Consider the following 27,919-nt stretch of genomic DNA (forward strand, 5'->3'; position numbering starts at 1 on the left):
GAGGTGATGGAGACAGACTGGTGGAGCTGTAGAGAGAACGAGGTGATGGAGACAAACTGGAGGAGCTGTAGAGAGAACGAGGTGATGGAGAGACTGGTGGAGCTGTAGAGAGAACGAGGTGATTGAGACAGACAGACTGGTGGAGCTGTAGAGAGAACGAGGTGATGGAGACAGACAGACTGGTGGAGCTGTAGAGAGAACGAGGTGATGGAGACAGACTGGTGGAGCTGTAGAGAGAACGATGTGATGGAGACAAACTGGTGGAGCTGTAGAGAGAACGAGGTGATGGAGACAGACTGACTGGTGGAGCTGTAGAGAGAACGAGGTGATGGAGACAAACTGGTGGAGCTGTAGAGAGAACGAGGTGATGGAGACAGACTGACTGGTGGAGCTGTAGAGAGAACGAGGTGATGGAGACAAACTGGTGGAGCTGTAGAGAGAACGAGGTGATGGAGACAAACTGGTGGAGCTGTAGAGAGAACAAGGTGATGGAGCAAAACTGGTGGAGCTGTAGAGAGAACGAGGTGATGGAGACAGACAGACTGGTGGAGCTGTAGAGAGAACGAGGTGATGGAGACAGACAGACTGGTGGAGCTGTAGAGAGAACAAGGTGATGGAGACAAACTGGTGGAGCTGTAGAGAGAACAAGGTGATGGAGACAGACTGGTGGAGCTGTAGAGAGAACAAGGTGAGTGATGGAGACAGACTGGTGGAGCTGTAGAGAGAACGAGGTGATGGAGACAGACAGACTGGTGGAGCTGTAGAGAGAACGAGGTGATGGAGACAGACTGACTGGTGGAGCTGTAGAGAGAACGAGGTGATGGAGACAGACTGGTGGAGCTGTAGAGAGAACGAGGTGATGGAGACAGGCAGACTGGTGGAGCTGTAGAGAGAACAAGGTGATGGAGACAGACTGGTGGAGCTGTAGAGAGAACAAGGTGATGGAGACAGACTGGTGGAGCTGTAGAGAGAACGAGGTGATGGAGACAGACTGGAGGAGCTGTAGAGAGAACGAGGTGATGGAGACAGACTGGTGGAGCTGTAGAGAGAACGAGGTGATGGAGACAGACAGACTGGTGGAGCTGTAGAGAGAACGAGGTGATGGAGACAGACAGACTGGTGGAGCTGTAGAGAGAACGAGGTGATGGAGACAGACTGGTGGAGCTGTAGAGAGAACGAGGTGATGGAGACAGACAGACTGGTGGAGCTGTAGAGAGAACGAGGTGATGGAGACAGACAGACTGGTGGAGCTGTAGAGAGAACGAGGTGATGGAGACAGACAGACTGGTGGAGCTGTAGAGAGAACGAGGTGATGGAGACAGACAGGTGGAGCTGTAGAGAGAACGAGGTGATGGAGACAGACTAGTGGAGCTGTAGAGAGAACGAGGTGATGGAGACAGACTGGTGGAGCTGTAGAGAGAACGAGGTGATGGAGACAGACAGGTGGAGCTGTAGAGAGAACGAGGTGATGGAGACAGACTGGTGGAGCTGTAGAGAGAACGAGGTGATGGAGACAGACTGGTGGAGCTGTAGAGAGAACGAGGTGATGGAGACAAACTGGTGGAGCTGTTGAGAGAACGAGGTGATGGAGACAGACTAGTGGAGCTGTTGAGAGAACGAGGTGATGGAGACAGACTAGTGGAGCTGTAGAGAGAATGAGGTGATGGAGACAGACTGGTGGAGCTGTAGAGAGAACGAGGTGATGTGAACTAAATTGTTTGTTTTTTTATTCTACAGAGGGAATTGGAGGTAATAGGCAATTTTTTAAAGTTTAAAAGGCAGCTGTGCTCCCTCGAGTCATTTGTGTCTTAATGACTTAATCAAACACTGTGCTTAAAGCATCAGACAAGCTCGTGGCATATAGCTGATTTTTTTTAAACACATAGGATGTGTCAATATATGGATAAATACACTTTTTAATATGTTGTCCAATTGGTCGATCAACAATTTTCAAAACAGAGCCCTGTGGGCCTTGGTCAAAACAGAGCCCTATGGGCCTTGGTCAAAACAGAACCCTATGGGCCTTGGTCAAAACAGAACCCTATGGGCCTTGGTCAAAACAGAACCCGATGGGCCTTGGTCAAAACAGAACCCTATGGGCCTTGGTCAAAACAGAACCCTATGGGCCTTGGTCAAAACAGAGCCCTATGGGCCTTGGTCAAAAAAGAACCCTATGGGCCTTGGTCAAAACAGAACCCTATGGGCCTTGGTCAAAACAGAACCCGATGGGCCTTGGTCAAAACAGAACCCGATGGGCCTTGGTCAAAACAGAACCCGATGGGCCTTGGTCAAAACAGAACCCGATGGGCCTTGGTCAAAACAGAACCCGATGGGCCTTGGTCAAAACAGAACCCGATGGGCCTTGGTCAAAACAGAACCCGATGGGCCTTGGTCAAAACAGAACCCGATGGGCCTTGGTCAAAACAGAACCCGATGGGCCTTGGTCAAAACAGAACCCGATGGGCCTTGGTCAAAACAGAACCCTATGGGCCTTGGTCAAAAAAGAACCCTATGGGCCTTGGTCAAAACAGAACCCTATGGGCCTTGGTCAAAACAGAACCCGATGGGCCTTGGTCAAAACAGAACCCGATGGGCCTTGGTCAAAACAGAACCCGATGGGCCTTGGTCAAAACAGAACCCGATGGGCCTTGGTCAAAACAGAACCCGATGGGCCTTGGTCAAAACAGAGCATTAAATAGGTAAGAGGATGCCAGTTGGGATTCAGCCCGTCACTGTGTATTCATTTATATTGGGGTTCTGTTGTATATTCAGATCATAAGGCAAAGAAAGAATGGCCTATTGAGTTGATGAGCACAGGAAGCAAGCTCCTTATTGTACCCAAACTATGACGCTAAACTATGATAACAAATGAACACATTCTTGAAGGGATTTCTTTAAGGTCAGTCCAGTGATTTATGGAAAGATGGTTTAAAACAGCCTAATTCCTCGAGACCTAGGAGGCAGCGTTAGTAATGCATTACACTGTGGAACGCCAGCTACAGCCTAATTCCTCGAGACCTAGGAGGCAGCATTAGTAATGCATTACACTGTGGAACGCCAGCTACAGCCTAATTCCTCGAGACCTAGGAGGCAGCATTAGTAATGCATTACACTGTGGAACGCCAGCTACGGCCTAATTCCTCGAGACCTAGGAGGCAGCATTAGTAATGCATTACACTGTGGAACGCCAGCTACAGCCTAATTCCTCGAGACCTAGGAGGCAGCATTAGTAATGCATTACACTGTGGAACGCCAGCTACAGCCTAATTCCTCGAGACCTAGGAGGCAGAATTAGTAATGCATTACACTGTGGAACGCCAGCTACAGCCTAATTCCTCGAGACCTAGGAGGCAGCATTAGTAATGCATTACACTGTGGAACGCCAGCTACGGCCTAATTCCTCGAGACCTAGGAGGCAGCATTAGTAATGCATTACACTGTGGAACGCCAGCTACGGCCTAATTCCTCGAGACCTAGGAGGCAGCATTAGTAATGCATTACACTGTGGAACGCCAGCTACAGCCTAATTCCTCGAGACCTAGGAGGCAGCATTAGTAATGCATTACACTGTGGAACGCCAGCTACGGCCTAATTCCTCGAGACCTAGGAGGCAGCATTAGTAATGCATTACACTGTGGAACGCCAGGAATGCTTCAACCAAGATTATGGGGAGGTTTGCAGGACACGGACTAAGGTCTATCCCTGGACTAAAAAGCTTAATCAATGGACAATCTCTATTGAAAATGCTTTTTAGTCTAGGATAAGTCTCAGCTTCTACCACCAAGCCATGACTCCTGAACAGCTAATCAAAGGGCTACCCAGACCCCTCATTTACACTGCTGCTACTCTCTGTACCCAGACCCCTCATTTACACTGCTGCTACTCTCTGTACCCAGACCCCTCTTTTACACTGCTACTACTCTCTGTACCCAGACCCCTCTTTTACACTGCTACTACTCTCTGTACCCAGACCCCTCTTTTACACTGCTACTACTCTCTGTACCCAGACCCCTCTTTTACACTGCTACTACTCTCTGTACCCAGACCCCTCTTTTACACTGCTACTACTCTCTGTACCCAGACCCCTCTTTTACACTGCTACTACTCTCTGTACCCAGACCCCTCTTTTACACTGCTACTACTCTCTGTACCCAGACCCCTCTTTTACACTGCTACTACTCTCTGTACCCAGACCCCTCTGCTACTCTCTGTACCCAGACCCCTCTTTTACACTGCTGCTACTCTCTGTTATTAGTCACTTTAACTCTACCTACATGTACATATTACCTCGACTAACCGGTGCCCCCGCTCATTGACTCTGTACTGCTACCCCCTGTATATAGCCTCCACATTGACTCTGTACCGGTACCCCCTGTATATAGCCTCCACATTGACTCTGTACCGGTACCCCCTGTATATAACCTCCACATTGACTCTGTACCGGTACCCCCTGTATATAGCCTCCACATTGACTCTGTACCGGTACCCCCTGTATATAGCCTCCACATTGACTCTGTACCGGTACCCCCTGTATATAGCCTCCACATTGACTCTGTACCGGTACCCCCTGTATATAGCCTCCACATTGACTCTGTACCGGTACCCCCTGTATATAGCCTCCACATTGACTCTGTACCGGTACCCCCTGTATATAGCCTCCATATTGACTCTGTACCGGTACCCCCTGTATATAGCCTCCACATTGACTCTGTACCGGTACCCCCTGTATATAGCCTCCACATTGACTCTGTACCGTAATACCCTGTATACAGCCTCCACATTGACTCTGTACCGTAACACCCTGTATATAGCCTCCACATTGACTCTGTACCGTAACACCCTGTATATAACCTCCATATTGACTCTGTACCAGTACCCCTGTATATAGCCTCCACATTGACTCTGTACCGGTACCCCCTGTATATAGCCTCCACATTGACACTGTACCGGTACCCCCTGTATATAACCTCCACATTGACTCTGTACCGGTACCCCCTGTATATAACCTCCACATTGACTCTGTACCATAACTCCCTGTATATAGCCTCCACATTGACTCTGTACCGGTACCCCCTGTATATAGCCTCCACATTGACTCTGTACCGGTACCCCCTGTATATAGCCTCCACATTGACTCTGTACCATAACTCCCTGTATATAGCCTCCACATTGACTCTGTACTGGTACCCCCTGTATATAGCCTCCACATTGACTCTGTACCGTAACACCCTGTATATAGCCTCCACATTGACTCTGTACCGGTACCCCCTGTATATAGTCTCCACATTGACTCTGTACCGGTACCCCCTGTATATAGCCTCCACATTGACTCTGTACCGGTACCCCCTGTATATAGCCTCCACATTGACTCTGTACCAGTACCCCTGTATATAACCTCCACATTGACTCTGTACCAGTACCCCCTGTATATAGTCTCCACATTGACTCTGTACCATAACTCCCTGTATATAGCCTCCACATTGACTCTGTACTGGTACCCCCTGTATATAGCCTCCACATTGACTCTGTACCATAACACCCTGTATATAGCCTCCGCATTGACTCTGTACCGTAACATCCTGTATACAGCCTCCACATTGACTCTGTACCGGTACCCCCTGTATATAGCCTCCACATTGACTCTGTACCGGTACCCCCTGTATATAGCCTCCACATTGACTCTGTACTGGTACCCACTGTATATAGCCTCCACATTGACTCTGTACCGGTGCCCCCTGTATATAGCCTCCACATTGACTCTGTACCGTAACACCCTGTATATAGCCTCCACATTGACTCTGTACCGTAACACCCTGTATATAGCCTCCACATTGACTCTGTACCGGTACCCCCTGTATATAGCCTCCACATTGACTCTGTACCGTAACACCCTGTATATAGCCTCCACATTGACTTTGTACCGTTACCCTGTATATAGCCTCCACATTGACTCTGTACCGTAACACCCTGTATACAGCCTCCACATTGACTCTGTACCGGTACCCCCTGTATATAGCCTCCACATTGACTTTGTACCGTTACCCTGTATATAGCCTCCACATTGACTCTGTACCGTAACACCCTGTATATAGCCTCCACATTGACTTTGTACCGTTACCCTGTATATAGCCTCCACATTGACTCTGTACCGTAACACCCTGTATACAGCCTCCACATTGACTCTGTACCGTAACACCCTGTATATAGCCTCCACATTGACTCTGTACCGGTACCCCCTGTATATAGCCTCCACATTGACTCTGTACCGTAACACCCTGTATATAGCCTCCACATTGACTTTGTATCGTTACCCTGTATATAGCCTCCACATTGACTCTGTACCGTAACACCCTGTATACAGCCTCCACATTGACTCTGTACCGGTACCCCCTGTATATAGCCTCCACATTGACTCTGTACCGTAACACCCTGTATATAGCCTCCACATTGACTCTGTACCGTAACACCCTGTATATAGCCTCCACATTGACTCTGTACCGGTACCCCCTGTATATAGCCTCCACATTGACTCTGTACCGTAACACCCTGTATATAGCCTCCACATTGACTTTGTACCGTTACCCTGTATATAGCCTCCACATTGACTCTGTACCGTAACACCCTGTATACAGCCTCCACATTGACTCTGTACCGTAACACCCTGTATATAGCCTCCACATTGACTCTGTACCGGTACCCCCTGTATATAGCCTCCACATTGACTCTGTACCGTAACACCCTGTATATAGCCTCCACATTGACTCTGTACCGTAACACCCTGTATATAGCCTCCACATTGACTTTGTACCGTTACCCTGTATATAGCCTCCACATTGACTCTGTACCGTAACACCCTGTATATAGCCTCCACATTGACTCTGTACCGGTACCCCCTGTATATAGCCTCCACATTGACTCTGTACCGTAACACCCTGTATATAGCCTCCACATTGACTCTGTACCGTAACACCCTGTATATAGCCTCCACATTGACTTTGTACCGTTACCCTGTATATAGCCTCCACATTGACTCTGTACCGTAACACCCTGTATACAGCCTCCACATTGACTCTGTACCGTAACACCCTGTATACAGTCTCCACATTGACTCTGTACCGTAACACCCTGTATATAGCCTCCACATTGACTTTGTACCGTTACCCTGTATATAGCCTCCACATTGACTCTGTACCGTAACACCCTGTATACAGCCTCCACATTGACTCTGTACCGGTACCCCCTGTATATAGCCTCCACATTGACTCTGTACCGGTACCCCCTGTATATAGCCTCCACATTGACTCTGTACCGTAACACCCTGTATATAGCCTCCACATTGACTTTGTACCGTTACCCTGTATATAGCCTCCACATTGACTCTGTACCGTAACACCCTGTATACAGCCTCCACATTGACTCTGTACCATAACACCCTGTATATAGCCTAAACATTGACTCTGTACCGTAACACCCTGTATATAGCCTCCACATTGACTTTGTACCGTTACCCTGTATATAGCCTCCACATTGACTCTGTACCGTAACACCCTGTATACAGCCTCCACATTGACTCTGTACCGTAACACCCTGTATATAGCCTCCACATTGACTCTGTACCGTAACACCCTGTATATAGCCTCCACATTGACTCTGTACCGTAACACCCTGTATATAGCTTCCACATTGACTCTGTACCGGTACCCCCTGTATATAGCCTCCACATTGACTCTGTACCGTAACACCCTGTATATAGCCTCCACATTGACTTTGTACCGTTACCCTGTATATAGCCTCCACATTGACTCTGTACCGTAACACCCTGTATACAGCCTCCACATTGACTCTGTACCGGTACCCCCTGTATATAGCCTCCACATTGACTCTGTACCGTAACACCCTGTATATAGCCTCCACATTGACTCTGTACCGTAACACCCTGTATATAGCCTCCACATTGACTCTGTACCGGTACCCCCTGTATATAGCCTCCACATTGACTCTGTACCGTAACACCCTGTATATAGCCTCCACATTGACTCTGTACCGTAACACCCTGTATACAGCCTCCACATTGACTCTGTACCGTAACACCCTGTATATAGCCTCCACATTGACTCTGTACCGGTACCCCCTGTATATAGCCTCCACATTGACTCTGTACCGTAACACCCTGTATATAGCCTCCACATTGACTCTGTACCGTAACACCCTGTATATAGCCTCCACATTGACTCTGTACCGTAACACCCTGTATATAGCCTCCACATTGACTCTGTACCGTAACACCCTGTATATAGCCTCCACATTGACTTTGTACCGTTACCCTGTATATAGCCTCCACATTGACTCTGTACCGTAACACCCTGTATACAGCCTCCACATTGACTCTGTACCGTAACACCCTGTATACAGCCTCCACATTGACTCTGTACCGTAACACCCTGTATATAGCCTCCACATTGACTTTGTACCGTTACCCTGTATATAGCCTCCACATTGACTCTGTACCGTAACACCCTGTATACAGCCTCCACATTGACTCTGTACCGTAACACCCTGTATACAGCCTCCACATTAACTCTGTACCGTAACACCATGTATATAGCCTCCACATTGACTCTGTACCGTAACACCCTGTATATAGCCTCCACATTGACTCTGTACCGGTACCCCCTGTATATAGCCTCCACATTGACTCTGTACCGTAACACCCTGTATATAGGCTCCACATTGACTCTGTATCGGTACCCCCTGTATATAGCCTCCACATTGACTCTGTACCGGTACCCCCTGTATATAGCCTCCACATTGACTCTGTACCGTAACACCCTGTATATAGGCTCCACATTGACTCTGTATCGGTACCCCCTGTATATAGCCTCCACAGTGACTCTGTACCGGTACCCCCTGTATATAACCTCCACCTTGACTCTGTACCGTAATACCCTGTATATAGCCTCCACATTGACACTGTACCGTAATACCCTGTATATAGGCTCCACATTGACTCTGTACCGGTACCCCCTGTATATAGCCTCCACATTGACTCTGTACCGTAACACCCTGTATATAGCCTCCACATTGACTCTGTACCAGTACCCCTGTATATAGCCTCCACATTGACTCTGTACCGGTACCCCCTGTATATAACCTCCACATTGACTCTGTACCATAACTCCCTGTATATAGCCTCCACATTGACTCTGTACCAGTACCCCTGTATATAGCCTCCACATTGACTCTGTACCGGTACCCCCTGTATATAGTCTCCACATTGACTCTGTACCATAACTCCCTGTATATAGCCTCCACATTGACTCTGTACCGGTACCCCCTGTATATAGCCTCCACATTGACTCTGTACCGTAACACCCTGTATATAGCCTCCACATTGAATCTGTACCGGTATGCCCTGTATATAGCCTCCAGATTGACTCTGTACCGTAACACCCTTTATATAGCCTCCACATTGACTCTGTACTGTAACACCCTGTATATAGCCTCCACATTGACTCTGTACCGGTACGCCCTGTATATAGCCTCCACATTGACTCTGTACCGTAACACCCTGTATATAGCCTCCACATTGACTCTGTACCGTAACACCTTGTATATAGCCTCCACATTGACTCTGTACCGTTACACCCTGTATATAGCCTCCACATTGACTCTGTACCGTAACACCCTGTATATAGCCTCCACATTGACTCTGTACCGGTACCCCCTGTATATAGCCTCCACATTGACTCTGTACCGGTACCCCCTGTATATAACCTCCACATTGACTCTGTACCGGTACCCCCTGTATATAGTCTCCACATTGACTCTGTACCATAACTCCCTGTATATAGCCTCCACATTGACTCTGTACCGGTACCCCCTGTATATAACCTCCACATTGACTCTGTACCATAACTCCCTGTATATAGCCCCCACATTGACTATGTACCGGTACCCCCTGTATATAACCTCCACATTGACTCTGTACCATAACTCCCTGTATATAGCCTCCACATTGACTCTGTACCGTAACACCCTGTATATAGCCTCCACATTGACTCTGTACCGGTACCCCCTGTATATAGCCTCCACATTGACTCTGTACCGGTACCCCCTGTATATAGCCTCCACATTGACTCTGTACCATAACTCCTGTATATAGCCTCCACATTGACTCTGTACCGGTACCCCTGTATATAGCCTCCACATTGACTCTGTATAGCCTCCACATTGACTCTGTACCCCCTGTATATAACCTCCACATTGACTCTGTACCGGTACCCCCTGTATATAGTCTCCACATTGACTCTGTACCATAACACCCTGTATATAGCCTCCACATTGAATCTGTACCGGTACGCCCTGTATATAGCCTCCACATTGACTCTGTACCATAACACCCTGTATATAGCCTCCACATTGACTCTGTACCGTAATACCCTGTATATAGCCTCCACATTGACTCTGTACCGTAACACCCTGTATATAGCCTCCACATTGACTCTGTACCGTAACACCCTGTATATAGCCTCCACATTGACTCTGTACCGTAACACCCTGTATATAGCCTCCACATTGACTCTGTACCGTAACACCCTGTATATAGCCTCCACATTGACTCTGTACCGTAACACCCTGTATATAGCCTCCACCTTGACTCTGTACCGTAATACCCTGTATATAGCCTCCACATTGACTCTGTACTGGTAGCCCCTGTATATAGCCTCCACATAGACTCTGTACCGGTACCCCCTGTATATAGCCTCCACATTGACTCTGTACCGGTACCCCCTGTATATAACCTCCACATTGACTCTGTACCGGTACCCCCTGTATATAGCCTCCACATTGACTCTGTACCGGTACCCCCTGTATATAACCTCCACATTGACTCTGTACCGGTACCCCCTGTATATAGCCTCCACATTGACTCTGTACCGTAACACCCTGTATATAGCCTCCACATTGACTCTGTACCGGTACCCCCTGTATATAGCCTCCACATTGACTCTGTACCGGTACCCCCTGTATATAGCCTCCACATTGACTCTGTACCGGTACCCCCTGTATATAGCCTCCACATTGACTCTGTACCGGTACCCCTGTATATAGCCTCCACATTGACTCTGTACCGGTACCCCCTGTATATAGCCTCCACATTGACTCTGTACCGGTACCCCCTGTATATAGCCTCCACATAGACTCTGTACCGGTACCCCCTGTATATAGCCTCCACATTGACTCTGTACCGGTACCCCCTGTATATAACCTCCACATTGACTCTGTACCGGTACCCCCTGTATATAACCTCCACATTGACTCTGTACCGGTACCCCCTGTATATAGCCTCCACATTGACTCTGTACCGGTACCCCTGTATATAGCCTCCACATTGACTCTGTACCGGTACCCCCTGTATATAGCCTCCACATTGACTCTGTACCGGTACCCCCTGTATATAGCCTCCACATTGACTCTGTACCGGTACCCCCTGTATATAGCCTCCACATTGACTCTGTACCGGTACCCCTGTATATAGCCTCCACATTGACTCTGTACTCTGGTACCCCCTGTATATAGCCTCCACATACTCTGTACCGGTACCCCCTGTATATAGCCTCCACATTGACTCTGTACCGGTACCCCCTGTATATAACCTCCACATTGACTCTGTACTGGTACCCCCTGTATATAACCTCCACATTGACTCTGTACCGGTACCCCCTGTATATAGCCTCCACATTGACTCTGTACCGGTACCCCCTGTATATAGCCTCCACATTGACTCTGTACCGGTACCCCCTGTATATAGCCTCCACATTGACTCTGTACCGGTACCCCCTGTATATAGCCTCCACATTGACTCTGTACCGGTACCCCCTGTATATAGCCTCCACATTGACTCTGTACCGGTACCCCCTGTATATAGCCTCCACATTGACTCTGTACCGGTACCCCCTGTATATAGCCTCGTTATTGTTATTTACTGCTGCTCTTTAAACATGTTACTTTTATTTTTTATTTAACACTTAAAAATATATATATATATTGACTTCTTAAAGCATTGTTGGTTAAGGTCTTGTAAGTAAGCATTTCACTAAGTTCCACACCTGTTGTATTCATCATTTCACTGTGAGGTCTACTACACCTGTTGTATTCAGCATTTCACTGTGAGGTCTACTACACCTGTTGTATTCAGCATTTCACTGTGAGGTCTACTACACCTGTTGTATTCAGCATTTCACTGTAAGGTCTACTACACCTGTTGTATTCATCATTTCACTGTAAGGTCTACTACACCTGTTGTATTCAGCATTTCACTGTAAGGTCTACTACACCTGTTGTATTCAGCATTTCACTGTAAGGTCTACTACACCTGTTGTATTCAGCATTTCACTGTAAGGTCTACTACACCTGTTGTATTCAGCATTTCACTAAGTTCCACACCTGTTGTATTCATCATTTCACTGTGAGGTCTACTACACCTGTTGTATTCAGCATTTCACTGTGAGGTCTACTACATCTATTGTATTCAGCATTTCACTGTGAGGTCTACTACACCTGTTGTATTCAGCATTTCACTGTAAGGTCTACTACACCTGTTGTATTCAGCATTTCACTGTAAGGTCTACTACACCTGTTGTATTCAGCATTTCACTGTAAGGTCTACTACACCTGTTGTATTCAGCATTTCACTGTAAGGTCTACCTACACCTGTTGTATTCAGCATTTCACTGTAAGGTCTACTACACCTGTTGTATTCATCATTTCACTGTAAGGTCTACCTACACCTGTTGTATTCAACATTTCACTGTAAGGTCTACCTACACCTGTTGTATTCATCATTTCACTGTAAGGTCTACTACACCTGTTGTATTCAGCATTTCACTGTGAGGTCTACTACACCTGCTGTATTCAGCATTTCACTGTAAGGTCTACTACACCTGTTGTATTCAGCATTTCACTGTGAGGTCTACTACACCTGTTGTATTCAGCATTTCACTGTGAGGTCTACTACACCTGTTGTATTCAGCATTTCACTGTGAGGTCTACTACACTGTTTCACTGTGAGGTCTACTACACCTGTTGTATTCAGCATTTCACTGTAAGGTCTACTACACCTGTTGTATTCGGCATTTCACTGTGAGGTCTACTACACCTGTTGTATTCAGAATTTCACTGTAAGGTCTACTACACCTGTTGTATTCAGCATTTCACTGTGAGGTCTACTACACCTGTTGTATTCAGCATTTCACTGTGAGGTCTACTACACTGTTTCACTGTGAGGTCTACTACACCTGTTGTATTCAGCATTTCACTGTAAGGTCTACTACACCTGTTGTATTCAGCATTTCACTGTGAGGTCTACTACACCTGTTGTATTCAGAATTTCACTGTAAGGTCTACTACACCTGTTGTATTCAGCATTTCACTGTGAGGTCTACTACACCTGTTGTATTCAGCATTTCACTGTAAGGTCTACCTACACCTGTTGTATTCAGCATTTCACTGTGAGGTCTACTACACCTGTTGTATACAGCATTTCACTGTGAGGTCTACTACACCTGTTGTATTCAGCATTTCACTGTAAGGTCTACCTACACCTGTTGTATTCAGCATTTCACTGTGAGGTCTACTACACCTGTTGTATACAGCATTTCACTGTGAGGTCTACTACACCTGTTGTATACAGCACATGTGACAAATAAAATGAATATGATAATGTATTTTTAGCCCGTGCGCGGCAAACTGACGCTATGAGAGAAAGGACATCGTTTAGTGTTCTACTTCTCCTGCTATTTGTAAACATAATGTATCTCTGAACGGGCCACAGCTTGTGTTGGACGTGGCCCCATTTTCACTACACACATTATGATACAACAAGTTATACACAGTAAACAATCCCCATAGAGACCATAGGCTGAGGCCAAACGGTACCCTGTTCCCTATGTAGTTCACTACTTTTTGGAGGGCTCTGGTCAAAAGTAGTGCACTATATTGGGAATCAGGTGCCATTTGGCCACAGGCCATGAGAAGGAGATGTCCCTGAGGAAAACACAGTGCCGTTGTCAGGCTGCGCTCCCCACGACTGGCACGGACATCCCACTCTGAAGAAACAAACAGTATCACAAAACGAGCTCAACTATCTATGACTGTTTGTTTATGTTTTAAATACCACTGATTTCCAGACCGTGGTTTTAAAATGACAACATCTGCTCTGTATCAACAACAGATTGAACGTTTTTTAAACCTGGACTTGGTATTCATGTGTATTAGAGGCTACGTGTGATATTGTTAACTTGTGTTCTTTACAAACTACTGGAGAAGGAATCTCCAGCTTGATGACTCCATCTTTATCCCGTGTTCAGAAAACATTTGGATTAATTTACAAAATGTTATAGAGTTAAACAATGTTTTGTTAGGTCTTTTTTAAATTTATTTTGTTTACTAGTGAGTCAAAACAACAAGCATCTATAGTTGATACCATATGGCGAATTCACTGAATCCACGTAGCTTCAAGTAATCAATGGAAATCAGTCTCCAAACAGCTCTGTCACCAGATCTATTACACGTCTACAGGACACACTGATAAAATGTCATATTGGAGAAGATATGTGGTTTGGCGAAGCAGATGAGCGTTCAGAAAAAATACATCTGAAAGCATTTAGTAACCACGTTAGCCGGTTATTATCCTCAATCCGTGTAAGACCAAAGTATCTAAACAACTATCTCTATTTAACGTATTTATCTATCTATCTATCATACCTTTTCTCCAATGCTGCTAGTGATGTTTCTGACATCTGGACTGGGTGTGAGAACTGCCTCCTCGGCTCCGAGCGGATGGCACATCTCCTGAATGGGTTTTTGTCCAGACGAAGCCAGCGATTTAGGGGTGCAGGCACTCATTGTGCAAGCGAGGGCAAACCGAGAACGGATTTACCGGAAAATGTCTTAGTTTCTTGGCCTGAAATTATGGTTTGTTTTGTGATTATTTCCAATCCCGTGTATCAAATGCTGAACCCGCTGGCTGCAACCACACAACCGTCAGGTGACTCGCACCGCGCAGTCTCGGAAGTACAATAACAGTACCGGAAGTAATACAACGCTTGAGCCGGGGGGTGCGTTCGAGTGGATCACTTTTTGTCAATTCGGGTGACAATCGTTGGTCAGATCCTTTCAAATTGTGTTGCATTATTGGGATAAAATTGTCCCACTTGCACCTACATGTCCACTGCATGAACAATACAACCACCAGGGGCGGCAGGTAACCCAGTGGTAAGAGCGTTGGGCCTGTAACCTAAAGGTTGATAGATCAAATCCTCGAGCTGAAAAGGTCAATCTGTCGCTAACAAGGCAGTTAACTCACTGTTCCTAAGCCGTCATTGTAAATAATAATTTATTCTTCACTGACTTGCCTGGTTAAATGAATGTGATCAGAGGTTTTGACTGCACATTTCTGCAGTTGTTCCTCACCAGCTGCAACTTGAAGCCATTGCCTGCATTGTGGAAGGCACTAATTGTCAATCAATCAAAAGTGTTTTTGTTTAACCGATGTGAACGGGACCAAAGACATGACTGAAACAGAAAGCAGTTTGTAGGGAAAGAGGTATTCTGGAGAGAGACGTGCCTTGTGCATCTGAGCCACAATCCCCATATTCTTGGACTGTGTCATCCCCGAGGCCTCCTCAATGGATTAGTCCACTGAGACAGGCCTCCGCAATGGATTAGTCCACTGAGACAGGCCTCCGCAATGGATAAGTCCACTGAGACAGGCCTCCTCAATGGATGAGTCCACTGAGATAGGCCTCCTCAATGGATGAGTCCACTGAGACAGACCTCCGCAATGGATGAGTCCACTGTCTCAGTGGCCTCCTCAATGGATTAGTCCACTGAGACAGGCCTCCGCAATGGATTAGTCCACTGAGACAGGCCTCCGCAATGGATAAGTCCACTGAGACAGGCCTCCTCAATGGATGAGTCCACTGAGATAGGCCTCCTCAATGGATGAGTCCACTGAGACAGGCCTCCGCAATGGATGAGTCCACTGAGACAGGCCTCCTCAATGGATGAGTCCACTGAGACAGGCACAAATCAGGCAGCTGTCTCTTGTGCCATGAAAGGACCATGCCCCAGGACTACCTGACATGATGACTCCTTGCTGTCCCCAGTCCACCTGGCCATGCTGCTGCTTCAGTTTCAACTGGCCTGGGCCCTAGGACCATGTCCCAGGACTACCTGACATGATGACTCCTTGCTGTCCCCAGTCCACCTGGCCATGCTGCTGCTCCAGTTTCAACTGTTCTGCCTTACTATTATTCAACCATGCTGGTCATTTATGAACATTTGAACATCTTGGCCACGTTCTGTTATAATCTCCACCCGGCACAGCCAGAAGAGGACTGGCCACCCCACATATGCTCTCTCTAATTCTCTCTTTCTTTCTCTCTCTCGGAGGACCTGAGCCCTAGGACCGTGCCCCAGGACTACCTGACATGATGACTCCTTGCTGTCCCCAGTCCACCTGACTGTGCTGCTGCTCCAGTTTCAACTGTTCTGCCTTATTATTATTCGACCATGCTGGTCATTTATGAACATTTGAACATCTTGGCCATGTTCTGTTATAATGTTCTGTTATAATCTCTACCCGGCACAGCCAGAAGAGGACTGGCCACCCCTCATAGCCTGGTTCCTCTCTAGGTTTCTTCCTAGGTTTTGGCCTTTCTAGGGAGTTTTTCCTAGCCACCGTGCTTCTACACCTGCATTGCTTGCTGTTTGGGGTTTTAGGCTGGGTTTCTGTACAGCACTTTGAGATATCAGCTGATGTACGAAGGGCTATATAAATAAATTTGATTTGATTTGATTTGATGAAAGAAAAATCTTGTTTTCAATATGGACCACTTTTGTCCCACAGTAATTCATATACAGCACCCAAACAGTAGCTGTGTGTGAGTAAAGTCACTAGGGAAGCCAAGTCAGAAGTTTACACACACTTAGGTTGGAGTCATTAAAACTCATTTTTCAACCACTCCACATATTTATTGTTAACAAACTATAGTTTTGGCAAGTCGGTTTGGACATCTACTTTGTGCATGACACAAGTCATTTTTCCAACATTTGTTTACAGACAGATTATTTCACTTATAAATCACTGTATCACAATTCCAGTGGGTCAGAAGTTTACATACACTAAGTTGACTGTGCCTTTAAACATCTTGGAAAATTCCAGAAAATTATGTAATGGCCTTAAAAGCTTCTGATAGGCTAATTGGCATCATTTGAGTCAATAGGAGGTGTACCTGTGGATGTATTTCAAGGCCTACCTTCAAACTCAGTGCCTCTTTGCTTGACATTATGGGGAAATCAAAAGAAATCAGCCAAGACCTCAGAAAAAGAATTGTGTACCTCCAAAAGTCTGGTTCATCCTTGGAAGCAATTTCCATATGCCTGAAGGTACCACGTTCATCTGTACAAACAATAGTACGCAAGTGTAAATACCATGGGACCAAGCAGCTGTCATACCGCTCAGGATGGAGACGTGTTCTGTCTCCTAGAGATGAACGTACTTTGGTGCGGAAGGTGCGAATCAAATCTTCCAAATGGACAATGTCCCCAAGCATACTTCCAAAGTTGTGGCAAAATGGCTTAAGGACAACAAAGTCAAGGTATTGGAGTGGCCATCACAAAGCCCTAACCTCAATCCTATAGAAAATGGGCAGAACTGAAAAAACGTGTGCGAGCAAGGAGGCCTACAAACCTGACTCAGTTACACCAGTTCTGTCAGGAGGAATGGGCCAAAATTCACAACTTATTGTGGGAAGCTTGTGGAAGGCTACCCGAAACGTTTGACCCAAGTTAAACAATTTAAAGGAAATGCAACCAAATACTAATTGAGTGTATGTAAACCTCTGACCCACTGGGAATGTGATGAAAGAAATAAAAGCTGAAATCAACCTCTCTACTGTTATTCTGACATTTCACATACTTAAAATAAAGTGGTGATCCTAACTGACCTAAAACAAGGATTTTTTACTTGGATTAAATGTCAGGAATTGTGAAAAACTGAGTTTAAATGTATTTGGCTGAGGTGTATGTAAACTTCGGCCTTCAACTGTAGCTCATTAATGTAGATCTAAATGACTGATCCTCTTATCAGCTCATCGTCCCATTATGCCTCAAATGTCAGTAGAAACACCATTTGTTTAAGTAAGTCAGCCATGTTTTTTTTTTTTTTTTTTACAAAATCAGTAAATGAGTCTGAATGTTTCCCTGCCAGACGAGGCTCCACTGATAGCCAGGTGTAGTGGTGGTAAGGATTCATTCCATGGTGCTGGGAGTTTTGTATATGGATCGGCAGCCAAAACGGTACCACAGCGCCTCGATAGGATACAGTCAACGGCCCTGAGATTGTGTGTGGGTACCTTCAGGACGACACCTGTTGAGGCATTGCAGGTCGATAGTGGGGAACTGCCACCCAGGATAAGGAAGGACAAACTGGCATTATTGTACTGGCCCGAGATTGAAGAGGAGTTCAGAAGGACATCCTGCGGTCACGGCAACTGGGGAATGCTGGGAGCGAGGAGTGGATAAGCAGAGGGTGTGCGGGTGGATAATTGGGCAGAAAGTGGTAGAATATGGACTGAGGGGGAGAGAGAGATTAGGGCCGGCAATTGCATTGGAGAACGTCCCTCCCGCGGCTGTTTCTGAAACCAAGTGTAGATGTGGATATGATTGAAGGGTAAGAGAGAATGGGGAGAGAACGTGAGACGGCGTTTAAGGATTTTTACAGATGGTTGAAAGGATCCAGTCAAGGGCAGGGGTGTGTATCCCAGATTTCAATGTTACGAGTATGTAAGCAGGTGTCCGTGTGTACGGCCGAGTTGATGGCCATGATTCTACAGTAGGTTTGAGATGGATAGAGGAGGAGGTGATCTGCTCTGATTGGGCAGAGTAGTGTGACGACAGGCAGGTCGGATAGGGGAGACTTGCTTGTGGAGACGATGGTGCTGTTAATGGGATTGGAGAGGATGGAAGTAACTGGGTTCCAGTCCGTGTGAGTGTGGAAATCTGCTGAGGGGAGGACGGCTCATAATGATGTCTGGAACGGAACAAATGGAATGGCATCAAACACCATGGACACCATGGAAACCATGTTTGATATATTCTACAACATTCTACCCATTACGCTCCAGCCATTACCACGAGCCCATCCTCCACAATGAAGGTGCCACCAGCCTCCTGTGGTGTGGAGGGTAATAAGAAGGCTGATGGGGAGGCTAAGAGTGCTGTGAGGAGAGAGGCGTAGACATTCAGGTCCCACTGGCCCCCATTTTAGTCAAGTCCTTGATCCAGACAAAAGGGCTCAATCTTTGGCAAAGGAAATGGGATGCTAGTGGTAAGGGGAGGCAATAATCCGTTTTTATTTAACTAGGCAAGTCAGTTAAGAACAAATTCTTATTTTCAATGACAGCTTTAAGAACAGTGGGTTAACTGCCTTGTTCACGGGTAGAACAACAGACGTTTAACTTGTCAGCTCGGAGGTTTGTTCTAGCAACCTTTCAGTTGCTCGTCCAACACTCTAACCAATAGACTACCTGCCGACCCTACACTCTAACCACTAGGGTACCTGCCTCCCCTCCACTCTAACCACTAGACTACCTGCCGACCCTACACTCTAACCACTAGACCACCTGCCGACCCTACACTCTAACCACTAGACTACCTGCCGACCCTACACTCTAACCACTAGGGTACCTGCCGACCCTACACTCTAACCACTAGACTACCTGCCTCCCCTCTACTCTAACCACTAGACTACCTGCCTCCCCTCCACTCTAACCACTAGGCTACCTGCCTCCCCTCTACTCTAACCACTACGCTACCCTGCCGCCCCTCCACTCTAACCACTAGGCTACCTGCCTCTCCTCCACTCTAACCACTAGGCTACCTGCCTCCCCTCCACTCTAACCACTAGGCTACCTGCCTCCCCTCCACTCTAACCACTAGGCTACCTGCCTCCCCTCCACTCTAACCACTAGGCTACCTGCCTCCCCTCCACTCTAACCACTAGGCTACCTGCCTCCCCTCTACTCTAACCACTAAGCTACCTGCCTCCCCTCTACTCTAACCACTAGGCTACCTGCCGCCTCTACACTCTAACCACTAGGCTACCTGCCGCCTCTACACTCTAACCACTAGACTACCTGCCACCTCTACGCTCTAACCACTAGGCTACCTGCCTCCCTCCACTCTAACCACTAGGCTACCTGCCTCCCCTCTACTCTAACCACTAGGCTACCTGCCTCCCCTCCACTCTAACCACTAGGCTACCTGCCTCCCCAGTAACAGAGGAGGTGGAGAGTATGGGGTGTAGGAGAGAGGAAGTTATGTGGAGTAGACTACGGTTTGGGCACACAGGTTTGAATGCCACATTGTGGATGATAGGGAGAAATGAAACAGGTCTGTGTGATAAGTGTTTAGCGGCAGAAACGGTGGAACGTGTGTTTTATATTTTGTGAACTGTATAACGTAGATAGGGAGAGATTGTGTGAAAGGGTTAGAGAGGCTGGACGGGGGTTGGGGTTTGGGTGGATTAGTGGGGGAAGGAATGGGGAAGGGAAGTGGTGTCTAAGGCTCTATTTCACTTTCTTAGAGGAACAGGACTAATTAAGATAATGTAATGTTAGGTAGACAGTCACCGGCCTCACACTCCAGTACAATAGGTGGCACCGGCCTCACACTCCAGTACAATAGGTGGCACCGGCCTCACACTCCAGTACAATAGGTGGCGTTGTATGGATGTTAAAAGTTGGATGCGATCCGCCAACCCAATCACAAAGAAGAAGAAGACGAAGAAGAAGGAGCAAACATTTCGCTGCGCCTGCAGATCTGTGTACTCGACCAAATAAACCTTGATTTGATCGATAGTCCCCAACTTGACAAAAACGATCCGCTCGAACGCGCCCTTAGTTGAAGTGGTCACGTTACTTTCTTTTTTGTTGATACACGAGTTCACCAGAGAAGTAAAACGTAGTTATGTTTTAGCGGCTTTGTTTCTGTATATAGCAACAAACATATATATATTTTACGTAGAACTCAAGCATTCTATTCTTTGTAATAGTTATGTAGCTATTTGAACGACTGGTGAACATCTGCTTATCCTTGGTCGATTTGTCCCAGTGCTAATGCTAACTAGCTAGCACAGCGCTCTCGCTATCTTTTGTGTTGTTTAGGCTGCAGTCACTTTCTCTGACATGGCCTCGCCTGCACCTGGAGCGGGTAAGTCAAGTAGCAGAAGGCCGGGTAGAAATAGCTAGTAGGTAGCTCTGAGCCAGGGTGTTTTCTGCTGCTTGCTGATGGCGAGTCTTCTTCAAGTAGCACTGGACTACAGTTGGCTTTATTTGTGCTGATACTGCATTTCTGTAATATTATTTTGTTGCTAATCAGTTTTTTTTTCTCTACTCAGGATTCCAGAACAAGAACCGTGTTGCCATTTTGGCTGAATTGGACAAGGAGAAGAGACGCTTGATACAGAACTCCTCCATGAATAACCCTGGAGCCAGGTGTGTGTGTGTCAGTGACAAACTTTGTCTGCGTCCCTTATAGTGAACTACTTTTGAACAGAGCCCTATGAGTCCTGGTCAAAAGTATCGCATTTATTTATATAGGGTGTTGTTTGGGACCCCAGCGCAGCCCCTGACCCATATCCCGCCATCCCTCTCACCAACAGCATCCCTCTCTCCAGACCAGCCCTGAATAAAGACTTCAGAGACCACGCAGAGCAGCAGCACATCGCTGCCCAGCAGAAAGCAGCTCTGCAGGTAAGGCCTTGACCTCATTCTAAAATGTCAGAAATGCACCCTTCTCTCCTTGTTTCATCTGGGGGTAAGCATAGATCTAGTCAGATGTAAAGGGAAAGGGGGATACCTAGTCAGTTGGAAAGGGGGATACCTAGTCAGTTGGAAAGGGGGATACCTAGTCAGTTGGAAAGGGGGATACCTTGTCAGTTGGAAAGGGGGAGACCTAGTCAGTTGGAAAGGGGGATAACTACTCCAAGTCTCAGAGCGAGTGACGTTTGAAACGCTATTAGCGCGGACCCCGCTAACTAGCTAGCCATTTCACATCACATCGGTTACACCAGCCTCATCTCGGGAGTTGATAGGCTTGAAGTCATAAACCGCAGAGCTGCTGGCAAAACTCACGAAAGTGCTGTTTGAATAAATGCTTATGAGCCTGCTGGTGCGTACCACCGCTCAGTCAGACTGATCTATCAAATCATAGACTTAATTATAACATAATGACACACAGAAATATGAGCCTTTGGTCGTTAATATGGTCGAATCCAGAAACTATAATCTCGAAAACAAAACGTTTATTCTTTCAGTGAAATATGGAACCGTTCCGTATTTTATCTAACGGGTGGCATCCATCAGTCTAAATATTGCTGTTACATTGCGTAACCTCCAATGTTATGTCATAATTACGTAAAATTCTGGCAAATTAGTTTGCAATGAGCCAGGCGGCACAAACTGTTGCATATACACTGACTCTGCGTGCAATGAACGCAGGAGAAGTGACACAATTTCACCTGGTTAATATTGCCTGCTAACCTGGATTTCTTTTAGCTAAATATGCAGGTTTAAAAAATATATACTTCTGTGTATTGATTTTAAGAAAGACATTGATGTTTATGGTTAGGTACACGTTGGAGCAACGACAGTCCTTTTTCACGAATGCGCACTGCATCGATTATGTGCAACGCAGGACACACTAGATAAACTAGTAATATCATCAACCATGTGTAGTTAACTAGTGATTATGATTGATTAAGTTTAATGGTAGCTAACAACTTACCTTGGCTTCTTACTGCATTCGCGTAACAGGCAGGCTCCTCGTGAGGCAGGTGGTTAGAGTGTTGGACTAGTTAACCGTAAGGTTGCAAGATTGAATCCCTGAGCTGACAAGGTAAAAATCTGTCGTTCTGCCCCTGAACAACCTTTATTTATTTAACTAGGCAAGTCGGTTAAGAACAAATTCTTATTTTCAATGACGGCCTAGGAACAGTGGGTTAACTGCCTGTTCAGGGGCAGAACGACAGATTTGTACCTTGTCAGCTCGGGGGTTTGAACTTGCAACCTTCCGGTTACTAGTCCAACGCTCTAACCACTGCAAGGCAGTTAACCCACCGTTTCTAGGCCGTCATTGAAAATAAGAATGTGTTCTTTTTTTACACAACAAATGTTCTAATCTGGGAGGTAAACTTGATAAAGTTATGTTATGTTCTATCATTTGTCTGTGTGTTGATGGAATCAAGGCCAGAATGTACCAGAGGCCACCAAATTAGAGCTTCTTTGTCAAACACAATCTAACCATAGAGGTCACTTTCTACTCTGTGAACTTGTGGAAAACAATCTAATCTTCCTTTATCTTCTGTTTGTAGCATGCCCATGCTCACTCTTCTGGATTCTTCATCACTCAAGACTCGTCCTTCGGGAACCTGATCCTCCCGGTGCTGCCCCGTCTAGACCCACCTCCACCAGCAGAATAACAGAACCTTAAGATGAAAACAGATCACATGTTGGGTGTTGACGAATGGCAGCGGGGCCACAGATCACCTGTTGGGTGTTGACGAATGGCAGCGCACCACAGATCGGCCCTCATTTTTCCCAACGATTCTGTTGAATTGTTCGTCGACACACGGCACATCGTTTAGTGCACATGGCCGACGTTCGTTTCTGGTGTTTTCTCCACGAACAGACATAGTGACAACACTTTGTTACAAGGACTTTCTGAACAAGGTCTTGGATTGTTTGTTGAAGCTAAGGGTCATGTTATTTCTGTCTATTTTTGGTGCACCGTACATCATGTGGTTTTGAAAGACAAATGTCATTTTTCTAACATTTTTTATAAATGGAAAAAAGGCCTAATCAAATAAAGATCAAGTCAACAACAACATTTGGACCTTTTACTTGGGAATTTGCAAACTCATTATATTAAACCCAGACGTTATATTGTTACAACATAGAAGGGAACCAGGGTTTACTGTTTGGGATGTTTGGGGGAAATCGACACCTCTCTGTTTCCTCAATAACATTCGATTCAGCATTGGAAAAAGAGCACATGTTTTATAGTTTGTTCCACCTGGGTGAGTCTGACCACAAGTCAGAGACCAATATGATCAAATGTGTTTGATGGATCCTTTTTATACAATACGAAAGTAACGAGGTAATCAAATTACTGCGTTTGGGGGGGGGGGGGGGGGTTGAGAGGGATTACTTTATCCTATCCTAGGTATTCCTTAAAGAGGTGGGGTTTCAGGTGTCTCCGGAAGGTGGTGATTGACTCCGCTGTCCTGGTGTCACTACTGTTCCACTGGATGTCATAAGGTGAACGCATTTGTAAGTCGCTCTGGATGAGAGCGTCTGCTAAACACTGAAAGGAACTAAATGTAAATGTAATCCCAAAATCACATTAGTTATTACAATTTTGGTAGCTAACCTACGGATTATATTTAGAAAGTAATCTACCCAACACTGAAAGGAACTATGAACATAGCTTGTGAAATAACACATATGGAATCATGTAGTAACCAAAAAAAGTGTTAAACAAATCTAAATATATTTTAAATTCTTCAAAGTAGCCACCCTTTGCCTTGATGACAGCTTTGCAGTCTCTCAACCAGCTTCACCCTGAAATGCTTTTCCAACAGTCTTGAAGGAGTTCCCACATATGCTGAGCACTTTTTGGCTGCTTTTTATTTTCTGGTAGATTAAACTGAAATTGCAAGAGGGAGAGGTTGTAATCTGAATAAAAGGAGAGGTTGTAATCTGAATAGAGTGAGAGGCTGTAATCTGAATAAAGTGAGAGGTTGTAATCTGAATAGAGGAGAGGTTGTAATCTGAATAGAGGAGAGGTTGTAATCTGAATAAAGGGATTAGATTTTTATCTCAAAAATGTTTTTTTTTATTAATTAGTTTTTGATAATATTTGATTGTAATCTGAATCTGAATAAAAGGAGAGGCTGAGGAGAGAGGTTGTAATCTGAATAGAGGAGAGGTTGTAATCTGAATAAAAGGAGAGGTTGTAATCTGAATAAAGGAAGAGGTTGTAATCTGAATAGAGGAGAGGTTGTAATCTGAATAGAGGAGAGGTTGTAATCTGAATAAAGGGGGAGGTTGTAATCTGAATAGAGGAGAGGTTGTAATCTGAATAAAAGGAGAGGTTGTAATCTGAATAAAGGGGGAGGTTGTAATCTGAATAGAGGAGAGGTTGTAATCTGAATAGAGGAGAGGTTGTAATCTGAATAAAAGGAGAGGCTGTAATCTGAATAAAGTGAGAGGTTGTAATCTGAATAGAGGAGAGGTTGTAATCTGAATAGAGGAGAGGTTGTAATCTGAATAAAAGGAGAGGTTGTAATCTGAATAAAAGGAGAGGTTGTAATCTGAATAAAGGAAGAGGTTGTAATCTGAATAGAGGAGAGGTTGTAATCTGAATAGAGGAGAGGTTGTAATCTGAATACAGTGAGAGGTTGTAATCTGAATAAAGGGGGAGGTTGTAATCTGAATAAAAAGGCCATTCTTGAACATGGGGTAAAACAGTCTTACTGATCTGCTAGAGAACCAGTTTGGATTGAATAAAGGGGAGGTTGTAATCGAATAAAAAGGCCATTCTATGAACTGAAAAACAGTCTTACTGATTGCTAGAGAACCAGTTTGGATTGAAGTCTAATGCTTTAATATGTGACATGTGCCCATGTTATCTGATGGGACAATTTAGTGTTCTGTCACTCACAAGTAAATCAATGCATTTCATTTGCCTGGAGAACCCATTTAACATTAAATGGTTGCAAGTATGGCCTCCTTGTCTCTGTTGATGCTGAACATTTGTTTATTGTCCAATGGAAATGTCTTGTGCTTTAGTCCGACCCCTCAGAAAAACAGAGGTCGGAGTAGAGGGCAGCCATACTACACCACCCGTTGAGCAGTTTGGAGTTTACGGACACAACGGCAAGAGATGGCATCAAGGACACTCCCGACCAGATTATTTTTTTATTGGGGAGGGGGGGGGGTTGTTGAGGGACCCGTTTCCTTGTGATGCTTTTTAAAGCTTCATAGTCTGGACTAATCTTTCGACGAGGCAGTTCGTTGCAGGGTGATGCTGATTTTGATGTGATGGATTCTGTTGCTTCAATGAATGACCGGAACTCTTCAAACACCCGCTGAGGGACATTATATCACTAACGAGTTGCGTTGGCAAGCCGAAGCGACTGAATATTGACTAACTTGTCGATGGCTCTCTCTGCTGAAGTGTTCTTCATCGCTGCAACCTCCTCGAGGCCATTTGCTGTGTGACTAGGAACATACGATCCTCCAGGCTAGGGTTTTCCAAACTCGGTCCCAGGGCCCACCCTGGGTCCCAGGGCCCACCCTGGGTGCACGTTTCTGGTGTTTTTTGCCCCTAGCAAAACTCATCATCAAGCTTTGGGGCGGCAGGGTAGCCTAGTGGTTAGAGCGTTGGACTAGTAACCGCAAGGTTGCAAGTTCAAACCCCCGAGCTGACAAGGTACAAATCTGTCGTTCTGCCCCCTGAACAAGGCAGTTAACCCACTGTTCCTAGGCCGTCATTGAAAATAAGAATTTGTTCTTAACTGACTTGCCTGGTTAAATAAATAAAGGTAAAATAAAATCAAATTTGATTATTTTAAACAACTGTGTAGTGTTAGGGGCAAAAAAATGAAACGTGCACCCAGGGAGGAACCCTGGACAGAGTTTAGGAAACCTTGCTCCAGTAGGCCTGCATGTGGACTCGCTGCCAAGGCCCCTCTGGGAAGTCCCATGAGTGTAGCAGCGCTAGCTAAGGCACGTTCCTCGTCATGTGACATGCAGAACAACACTTGGCCTAGTCTTTGATAACTGCATCCTGGCCACCAGAAGTAGCTGCGTGCAATCTCCTTCATTCGCACCATGCCACAGTGCCCTGAATAGAGCTCACAAGCCACAGTGCCCTGAATAGAGCTCACAAGCCACAGTGCCCTGAATAGAGCTCACAAGCCACAGTGCCCTGAATAGAGCTCACAAGCCACAGTGCCCTGAATAGAGCTCACAAGCCACAGTGCCCTGAATAGAGCTCACAAGCCACAGTGCCCTGAATAGAGCTCACAAGCCACAGTGCCCTGAATAGAGCTCACAAGCCACAGTGCCCTGAATAGAGCTCACAAGCCACAGTGCCCTGAATAGAGCTCACATGCCACAGTGCCCTGAATAGAGCTCTTCAAGGAGCTGCCATGATGACTCGGAAAGCCCCAGAGCATTCCAGACTGAACTGTGAGCTCGTTTTTCTTCTCACCGGGTAAGGATTTAGGCTGTCCCGACAGATCTCCTCCTTTCCCACGAGTGACAATGTACACAACCTCAGACATCACTGGATCAGTACGGGTGCCCTAAAGGAGCAAACTAAAATATCAACACGTCTCATCTCAATTAGCCCTAAAATCCCTACCCTGGCTGTATGTGTCAATGTGTAGTTCAAACATGCAGAATCTATGACAATAATTTATGTTTTACCACAATTATCCCTAAAATCCCTAGTTTGAAAGCACCTGTTTTTCTGGAAGCTGTGCCATTTCCTTCCACGTGAGCCAGCCCTCTAGCAGTTCGAGTTCCAACCAATGAGCTTCAACCCCTCGCCATTTGAGTGACAGCTAGCAAGATGAGCACACACAGCGAGCGCAGTGACATAGTACGCAATTTTCAGGGACCCCTTTTGGCTCGTGAGCGATACTTTCAAAACTACTGGCTAAAAAGTTTACAAAAGTACTGGAGAATCTCTTTAAAAACAATTACATAGACCACCAAAAGTACCGGAGAATCTCTTTAAAAACAATTACATAGACCACCAAAAGTACCGGAGAATCTCTTTAAAA

The 27,919-nt window shown here is 45.9% G+C and overlaps 2 protein-coding genes across 2 annotated transcripts in view; one reads left to right on the top strand and one right to left on the bottom strand.

The window, feature by feature from the left end:
- Positions 1–15,064, bottom strand: part of LOC115126331 (sorting nexin-30-like) — a 66,377-nt gene extending 51,313 nt beyond the window's left edge. Inside the window, exon 1 of the mRNA XM_065017156.1 lies at positions 14,767–15,064. Within this exon, the coding sequence (XP_064873228.1) occupies positions 14,767–14,907 (141 nt within the window). The 5' untranslated portion in view covers positions 14,908–15,064. The remainder of the gene's footprint in view (positions 1–14,766) is intronic.
- A 5,775-nt stretch (positions 15,065–20,839) lies between these two features.
- On the top strand, positions 20,840–23,950 carry LOC115123297 (SOSS complex subunit C). Its single transcript, XM_065017157.1, has 4 exons — positions 20,840–21,276; positions 21,464–21,560; positions 21,728–21,818; positions 23,438–23,950. The coding sequence occupies exons 1-4, from the start codon at positions 21,252–21,254 to the stop codon at positions 23,543–23,545; spliced, it is 321 nt and encodes a 106-aa protein (XP_064873229.1). The 5' UTR covers positions 20,840–21,251; the 3' UTR covers positions 23,546–23,950.
- The last annotated feature ends 3,969 nt before the right edge of the window (positions 23,951–27,919 follow it).

Source organism: Oncorhynchus nerka, linkage group LG4 (assembly GCF_034236695.1).
Source record: "Oncorhynchus nerka isolate Pitt River linkage group LG4, Oner_Uvic_2.0, whole genome shotgun sequence".
In the NCBI taxonomy this organism is placed as follows: Eukaryota; Metazoa; Chordata; class Actinopteri; order Salmoniformes; family Salmonidae; genus Oncorhynchus; species Oncorhynchus nerka.

Excerpts from the sequence above, each read along its gene's own strand:
- LOC115123297 (XM_065017157.1), top strand. The coding sequence starts at position 21,252 with ATGGCCTCGCCTGCACCTGGAGCGG. Across the intron at positions 21,277-21,463 it reads CTCGCCTGCACCTGGAGCGG|GATTCCAGAACAAGAACCGT; the intron begins GTAAGTCAAGTA and ends TTCTCTACTCAG. Across the intron at positions 21,561-21,727 it reads ATGAATAACCCTGGAGCCAG|CATCCCTCTCTCCAGACCAG; the intron begins GTGTGTGTGTGT and ends TCTCACCAACAG.